We start from the raw sequence: 9,071 nt of genomic DNA, 5'->3' as shown, positions 1-9,071 counted from the left end.
AACTAAGTTCGAATACCTCCTCAGATACTTAACTATCTCTGTGACCCAGAGCAAGTTATTAATTTTAGGCATGGATAGTTTGTGATCTGTAAATCTGCATCATAGTGAGGATGGGGGAGGAAGAGGGACATGAAAACTGTTTAAATCATAGATTCAATTGTGTATAAAGAAAACAAACATTAAAGGGTTTTAATAAAATAATGTATAAAGTCATTACCTAAAAAGTCTTAATTCATCATAGAAATTAACTGATATTCTTAGTAGAAATTACCCATAGTCTGGCCTGTTTTACAAGAGTATACTGTGGATATGTGAATGTTGACATTCTACCATTTGAAAAAATATTTATGAAGTAAAAATATATTTTGCAGAAGGGAAAAAAAGGCAGGCTTCAATTTTCTACAGTTCTTCCGTTTTTCTCTGTGGACCTTCACATTTGTGCTTCTGGAAAGGCACAAATAAAAGCAAGTATTTAATTCAAAGGTAGGTTAAAACCTTAATGGAACTTTAAAACGAAGATCTGGTTAGAGGGTACTTTTAATAAATGCGATGGTTGGGGTACACTTCTAATATTCTGGGTCCCATGTCCCATGTACATGTCACCATCCAAGCCTTCCTCCCATCCATTTGGACAAAAGGATATAATCGCTCTTATGAAAGGGCTTATCTATTTAAATGTACCAAGGCAGTTCAAAGCCCACTAGTGTAATTAAGCAGACTGCTGAACGACAACTGTAGACAGGTTTAATCAGAAGCCCATACAGCTGAGCCCAGGCTGTTCTGGGTTTTCCCACCCTCCCCACTCGCTCTTCATCCACAACAGACTTTTGCCGCCCAGCACCCTTCCTAAACTAGCACCTAGGTAACACGCTTTCGTACTAGCAGAGACAGTAAATAGAGGGAGAGAATAGGGCTAAGTGGTAGAAGGCGAGGGGAGCGGTGGAGCATGCGTGGAAGGAACCATTCTACGCATGCTCAGCAGTCAGGGCAGCTTCCTGAGGCGATTAATAGCTGTGCTTCTCACACCTTCTCTTCTCTTCCTCGCTGTGACAGCTGAGCTTCCCCTTCCGGCAGCTGCTGCAGAGGCGGAGTGGCCTTTCCACTCTGCTCAGTTCCTGACTAGCACCACTTCTTCCTTCACCCAAGGTCTCCCGCTTCTCTGCATTGGTGAACATGAGAGTTGGAAGCGCTCGGCAGATCCTGCTCTTCTGTGCCGCAGGTAACTGGGGGGTCTGGTCTGGAAGGAGGCTTCCGGACTGGGAAGGGATCAAAGACTGGGCTGGTCCCCTCCTTTGCCCATCTGCTGAGGGCGGGAGGGGGCAGGAATGGAGGCAGAGGTGAAATATTGTGGGGGGAGGGGAGGGAATAGAGGAAGCGCGTGCGCACGCACTGAAAGCTGGGTTGTTGTTGCGTGGTCCTGGCGGGGGAGGGAGAAGCTGGAGGGTGATTGCACTGCCTGAAATTCCACAGGTTTCCATCCCACCTCCAGTGCATCCCGTCAGTCACCTGACTGAACCTAGGTCCCTTCTCAACTTACCTACCCATCATCTTTCCCTGAGATGCATCCTCCAAAGAGAGGCAATATGGTGTAATGGAAAGAACCTTGGCTTTGTAATCGTAGTCCCTAATTTTAAATCTGGGTGGTGTGGCTTTAGGTATGTCACTCCATCCCCACCCTTCGTTTCTCCCTCTGAAAAATAAGAGTTTTATTGAATGTTTTGTAAGCACCCTACTCTGAGGGCTTCTCCTCCCCACTTCCCGTGTTTTGCCTATGGTAGATGCTTAATAAAAGTATTGCATTGAATTCTGGGGCTACATCTTATGAAAGGATGAGGTCTCTTTTGGTTTAACATGGAGGTTGAAGAGTAGAAGGAATGAAGCTGCAGGTGGATTCGAATCCCATGAGAGTGAGCCCAGGCAATAAACAACCTGCTAACTTGTAGCAAAACCTCACCTTTGCTTTTTAGGCCCTTAGTGTGGTCTTAACAACAGAGAAGAGTTAATCGTATATATGGCTGAGGAGGAATATATATGGGAGAATATGCTAGAATAGGTATTGAATTTATATATATAGTTATTGCAGAGAGAAAATGGCAGCATATATCAGTGAATTGATGCAGGTCTCTTGTGAACTTGATTCTATAAAGCTGTAATTTTTTTAACTACCCAAAATTATTTTCTTCAATTAAAAGAAGGGGAAATTTAAAGGTAAGGGCTTTAATAGTTTGGTGGTCAAATAAATTGGAGGAAAAATTGCGTTGTATATTTTTGGGAAGAGGAACACAGGACACAACTGCCACTTATCCATAGAAATGATGCACAAGTACAATGGGTTAAAAATATTTTTGGATTGAATGAACTCACACTGTGTATTCTAGTTGTATACTATAATGAATTAAGATCTCTGCTCACTGTGGATGATGAAGCTTTTTGGCAAAAGATATTCCTTTACCTTAAAATACAAAGCCAGCATATGTATGTTTTGTTCCTCTTCTATTTTTCAGTTGCTATACTTGGTCAGACTTTGGATGCAAATTTTGTGGAAGAGTTAGATGAATCGTGAGTATATGGATATATATGCATATACATAATTTTAAAATATTTAATATTACCTGTTTAGTGTTTCCTTAATATAGATGCATTTGTAACAAGAGGCAAACACACAACCTGATACACTTGAATAAATGTACTTTTAGGAGGTCTGGATCATTCAGTCAATAAGTATTAAGTGCCTGCTATGTATAGCCAGGCATTGTGCTAAGTACAGTAAGACAGAAGACAGAAAGAAGACAGTTCCTGCTCTCCAGAAACTCATAACTTAATATGCAAGTTACAAGAAAGGAGATTGTCAAATAATTCATTTTCTTACATTTTAAACATGAAAAGTGAAATAATATGACACGTAAATTTTAGAAAGATTACATAGTTATAAATTTAAATGGTGATTTGTTGTAGAAATCATTTCATTTTAAAAATACAGTCATTGACTGTTTACATACATGTAATTCTCTTAATTACAAACCTTTTTGGAGCTCAATAAATTTTCTCCTAAAAAAAATAATATTGACTTTAGGGTCACAAAAGCCTGTTTAACTTCTAGTATAATTGAAGTATACTATTGTTAGTATGACTTCTTTATGCCTCGATTTCCTGAGCTTAAAATGATAGTTGAACTAGATTATTTCTGAGTGTCTTTTCATCTTTTAAGCTATGATCCTAGAATAATAAATGGACAAAATACCAGAGTAAGACTCACTCAACAAGCATTTATGAAGTATTTATTATATTCTAGGCACTGTGTTAAGTGCTAAAGACAAAAATATAAAGTTTTCTTCCATGCCCTCAAAGTTCTTACATTTTAATAGAGGGTGCAACATGTTCATAGATAGATAAATATAGGATATATACAGAATCACTACAAGCTAATGCAGAAGTAGAGGGGAGTGGGGCAGGTTGGGCTAGCAATATTTCTTGAAAATATTTCTTGAAAAAGGTGGCTATTAAATGGAAATGTGGAGGGAACTAGAATCTCCAAGAGGCAGAAAGGAAGGAGGGTATTCCAGGCATGGAGGACAGAACAAAAGTTGTTATATTATTTTATGAGAAATGTAACAAATGGGTCACTTAGTCTGGAGTGTAGAGGATATAAGATAGATTAAGATGTAATTAACTTGTAAGATAGGCTAGAACCAGGTTGTAAAGAAATGTTGTTCAGAAGAGTTTGTATTTTATCCTAGAAAAACTTTTTTAAACTCTGCTTTAATATCATAGTGGTAGTTAGGTGAAAGATGCATTGAGGAGAACAACTAGAGACAGAGAATCTTAATTATGAGGCTGTTGGAGTAGTTCAGGAAAGAGGTGACACAAGCCTGGACTATGGTGGTTATGGTATAACTATATAGAAACCAAGTAAAGTGACTTCCAAGTGCTAAGCACTGCATTAAACTTCAGGAATACAAAAAAAGACAAAAGTTTCTTCTCTCAAGAAACTCACAGTATAATAGTGGAGACAAAGATATGTTCAGAAAAAGTTGGAGCTAATCACAGAGGTAAGGCACTAACATTAAGAAGGCTAGGAGAGGCTTCTTGAAGAAATCAGAATTTTAGCTAGAACTGAAGGGAGCCAGGACAGCCATGAGAGGGAGAAGAACAAAGAGGCCAGTGTTACCAAACTGTAGAATTCTTGGAAGGGAGTTAAGTGTAAGAAGACTGGAATGGTAGGAAGGGACAAGGTTTTTTTTTTGTTTTTTTTTTAGACATTTATTAATATTCGTTTTTAATCTGTTTACATACTTTATGCCCCTACTTTCCCCTTCACCCCCCGCTCTCCCCCCACCCATGGCCAATGCACATTTCCACTGGTTGTAACAAGTGTCCTTGTTCAGGGTCTATTTCCCATTCATGTCCGCCTCAGTCCATGCATTCAAGCAATTGTTTATCTTATATGTTTCCTCTCCTGCAGTCCTTCCTCTGAATGTGGGTAGCATCTTTACCATAAATCCCTCAGAGCTGTCTTGTGTCATTGCAGTGCTGCTGGTACAGGAGCCCATTACATTTGATTTTACCATAGTATTATCAGTCTCTGTGTACAGTGTTCTTCTGGTTCTGCTCCTTTCGCTCTGCATCACTTCCTGGAGGTCTCTCCAATTTGCATGGAATTCCTCCAGTTTATTATTCCTTTTAGCACAATAGTATTCCATCACCCGCATATACCACAATTTGTTCAGCCATTCCCCAATTGAAGGACATCCCCTCATTTTCCAGTTTTTTGCCACCACAAAAAGCGCAGCTATACATATTTTCATACAAGTCTGTTTATCTATGATCTGTTTGGGGAACAAACCCAGCAATGGTATGGCTGGATCAAAGGGCAGGCAGTCTTTTATAGCCCTTTGGGCATAGTTCCAAATTGCCAGCCAGAATGGCCGGATCATTTCACAACTCCACCAGCAATGCATCAATGTCCCGATTTTGCCACATCCCCTCCAACATTTATTACTCTCCCCTTCTTTTATTTTAGCCAATCTGCTAGGTGTGAGGTGATACCTCAGAGTTGTTTTGATTTGCATTTCTCTAATTATTAGAGATTTAGAACACTTTCTCATGTGCTTATTGATACTTTTGATTTCTTTACCTGAAAATTGCCTATTCATGTCTCTTGCCCATTTATCAATTGGGGAATGGCTAAGGGACAAGGTTTTAAAGAGTTTTAAAATTTTATTTTTGAAACGGAAGGCAATAGGGAGCTACTGCACTTTATTGAATAAGGGGTTATAGGGAGCAGCTGAATGGATTGAGAGCCATACCTAGAGACAAAATGTCCTAGATTCAAATCTAGCCTCAGACATTTCTCAGCTGTGTGACCCTGGGCAAATCACTTAACCTCCATTGCCTAGCCCTTACTGTTTTTCCACCTTGTAATCAATACACACAGTATTGATTCTAAGATGGAAGGTAAGGGTTTAAAAAAAAATCAAACTGAATAGAAGGTGACATAGCCAGTTAGTTAACAAGAATCTATAAAGCATGTTTTCCATGCTGGTCACTGTGCTTCATGACAGGGATACAAATTAAACAAAAGATAGTCCTTTCTCCTAAGGAGCTTACAGTCTAATAGAGACAACATGAAAACAACTGTCACGATAAGATATATACCAGTTGAATTGAAGTTAGCAATAATGAGGATCAGGAGACTTTTGGAGAAGATGGTATTTTAGCTGACACTTGAAGGAAGTCAAAAAAGCAGGAGATAGAGATAAAGAGGCAGAGCATTCCAAGCATAGAGGGCAGCTAGTGAAAATTTTGGGTTAAACCAATCCGACTCTGTAGGGATAGATTTGATAAGACTTTGGAATTAATTGGATATAGGACTTGAGACAGTGAAGAGTTGAATATGACTTTTAGGTTTTAAACCTGAGTGATAGAAAAAAATGGTACCCTCAACAAAAATAAAGAGATTATTTGAAGTAGTTTTAAAGAGAATGAATTCTGTTCTTTACATACTAAGTCTGAGATACCTTTGGTAAGATGTCTATCTAGCAGGTAATTGAGAGGTAGTTCTGTGAGTTAGAAGGGACATGAGGGCTGAATATTGTGATTTTAAAAAATGATGAAGGCTGATATTATGAGAGAAATTAATATTTTAATGAAAGCCATGTTGATAGAATAAATCGACCACGCTCCTGGCTAAGATCTATTCAAAATGCCTGCCAGTCCATACCTCCTGTTCCCTTTGGCTGCTTCCTATCAAAGTGCCCACTCAGGTAGCAAAGAGGAAGTTCAAAGTAACTTCCCAGTATTTAAAGACATCCTTTACCTTGAAGACGTCATTCAAAACAGGAAACCCGTTGGACCACGGGAAATGTAGTTCCAGGGTCCCCCACATGTCCACAGGAAGTTTGTCAAACACTACATATCTTGAGGCTCAGTACTTCCAAATAGAACCCCAGTAATTTTAAATAACACAATATGAAGATCTCATAGTCACCTACATAAAAATGATATTTGAATCCATAAATGATGAAGATATCACCAAAAGATAGAAGAGGAGGGAGCTTCTGATAGAATCTTTGGATATATTTCCAGTCTACTCTCATTTCTTTCCTTTCTTCTTCCCTATCCCTCTCTTTCTTTTTGTTTTAGAATTGATATTAAGTATCAGTTCTGAGTCAGAAGGGTAGTAAGGGGTAGGCAGTTTGAGTTAAGTGTTTTGCCCAAGGTCACATAGCTAGGAAATGTATGGGATAAGATTTGAACCCAGAACCTCCCATCATCAGGCCTGGCTTTTATCTAGTGAGCTACTTAGCTGCCCCATCTTCTCACTCATTTCTTAATAGTCCATATTTCAAAACACTTATTGCCCCACTGAAACTCCCAAGTTGCCAGTGATCTCTTAGTTGTCTAATCCAGTGGCCTTTTCTCATTTCTTATCCTTTTTTTCACCCTTTGTACCATTTGACTGACTATTCTCCTCTCTCTGGGTTTTTGTGACACTTCTAGAACTCTTGATTTCCCTCCTATATAACAACTGCTATTCAGTTTCCTTTACTGTTATTGGATCATACTTCATATTAGCCCCTTAACTTTGGGTGTTCTCTAAGGCCAAGGCTCAGTCCTAGGCCCTCTTCTTTTCTCTTTGTATACTATTCTTTTTTACTTGTTGACCTTATTAGATCCCAAGACTTTAAAACCTTTTTGTATAAATGTAGATATTTTTCTTCTTTGTCTGCAAGTTATTTAGCCTGCGTTTGTCTCAGTTTTACTCTTATAATATGATGGAGTTGGACTCTATTCTTATTATTTTTTTTTTTTTATCCTGGGACTCCATTCTAGGAGCATAGGGCCACAACCAGTAGGCAATGGGTCGCTCAGGGTCACCCAGCTGAAAAGTGTCTGAGTCCGGATTTGAACCTAGGACCTTTCCTCTCTAGGCCTGGCTCTCAATCCACTGAGCTAGCCCAGCTGCCCCTACTTTAGGTTGCAGTTTCTTTAGCAGATGTAGTTTTTACAGGGTGGGGTTGCAAGCCCCACACCCAACCCTCCTCCTTTTTCATCCGGGCTAGGGACTGTCCTTAGCCCCGGAGTGGTAAGGGTGGGCGATAGGGGTCAAGTGACTTGCCCAAGGTCACACAGCTGGAAGTGTCCGAGGCCGGACTTGAACCTAGGACCTCTATTCTTAAGCCCCTTCTAACTCTAAATGTATTAAGATTCTATGTTGCATTTTAAAATAGCATATTAAATATTGTAATGTTATATTAGTTCATTTTTTCCAAACCACAGTTAGAAATTTTTTTGGTTAAATTTTTAGAAGTATCTTATCTTAGCATATGAAAATATTAATATTTTATGTTTTTCCTTGATTACCTAAAAATAGGTTACTTTAATGGCTTGTAGGTCACCTGAAACAAATTTTTAAAATGAAATGATATACAATCCATCTCAGTGTGGGTGATAAACAATTGGATGGTGTGTTTGTGTTGGAAATTTAGTTTGCTTTTATGCCAACCCTAGGGAAGAACAACTATTGGGTTCGTATTTCTAGCATACTGGTTTTGCTGCTTTAAAAAAAAAAAACACTAAATATTAATCAGGTCACATTTACCATCTTCCTTAACGCTACAGTGGTAAATAATATATTTTAATTTTATGTTTTCTTTTCCTATTAAGTCTTTTATTATCTTAACAGATGCAGATAAAATTCTATCTTAAAAATGTTATTAGAGGGGGCAGCTGGGTAGCTCAGTGGATTGAGAGCCAGGCCTAGAGACTGGAGGTCCTGGGTTCAAATCCGGCCTCAGACACTTCCCAGCTGTGTGACCCTGGGCAAGTCACTTGACCCCCATTGCCTACCCTTACCACTCTTCCACCTATAAGTCAATACACAGAAGTTAAGGGTTTAAAAAATAATAATAAAAAAAAAAGGATTGTAAAAAATTATTTAAAAAAAATGTTATTAGAGATAGAGGCTATTTCAGGGTCCTAAAAGACAATTCATTTTAATGTCACTTTGCTGATTTGATTATAGTAGGTATTATTGACCAATAAATGCTGTAAAAATAAATACTTTTCCAAGTATTAGTTTAAATCAATCTGCTTAATACAGATGTCTTTTTGGTAAGGTATTTTGTTCAGTAATTTCTAGATTAGTCTCTAATATTAAGTATTTCTAAAATAATTCTATGCACAGACACATTTCACAATGTGCTGCCATAGTATCTTAGTTAATGTATTTAGTTACCAGAAATTGAAGTCTAGACATAGGAATAATTTCCAGGACTTAAAGTGAAATTAATATAATAAATTCCTTTATTATAAATTAGGACATTTGCCTTTCTTTGGTATTGTATAATCTCTATAGATCAATAACAGTAATTCAGCAATTGTATTTGCTATTATTTATTCCCTTTATTAGGTTAATGATAGTGACCAATGAGTTTCATCTATTTGTATCAAAGGCTCTCTTTCATTGGCTATTGCAATAGCCTCCTTATTGGTTTTCCTGCCTCCAATTTCTCCCCCTTGATTTGATTCCATCATCTACTTTGACATAAAATTGACATTCCTCTCCTTCA

At 38.2% G+C, this 9,071-nt stretch overlaps 1 protein-coding gene across 1 annotated transcript in view; it reads left to right on the top strand.

Moving 5' to 3' along the window:
• Nucleotides 1–971: 971 nt before the first annotated feature.
• The window catches only part of TMX3 (thioredoxin related transmembrane protein 3), a 93,714-nt gene continuing 85,614 nt past the window's right edge, over nt 972–9,071 (top strand). Inside the window, exon 1 of the mRNA XM_044683317.1 lies at nt 972–1,219. Within this exon, the coding sequence (XP_044539252.1) occupies nt 972–1,219 (248 nt within the window). The remainder of the gene's footprint in view (nt 1,220–9,071) is intronic.

The sequence above is a fragment of the Gracilinanus agilis genome, chromosome 1, assembly GCF_016433145.1.
Source record: "Gracilinanus agilis isolate LMUSP501 chromosome 1, AgileGrace, whole genome shotgun sequence".
NCBI lineage: Eukaryota > Metazoa > Chordata > Mammalia > Didelphimorphia > Didelphidae > Gracilinanus > Gracilinanus agilis.
The sequence above is the reverse complement of the archived record's forward strand: the minus strand, read 5'-3'. Positions and strand labels throughout refer to the sequence as shown.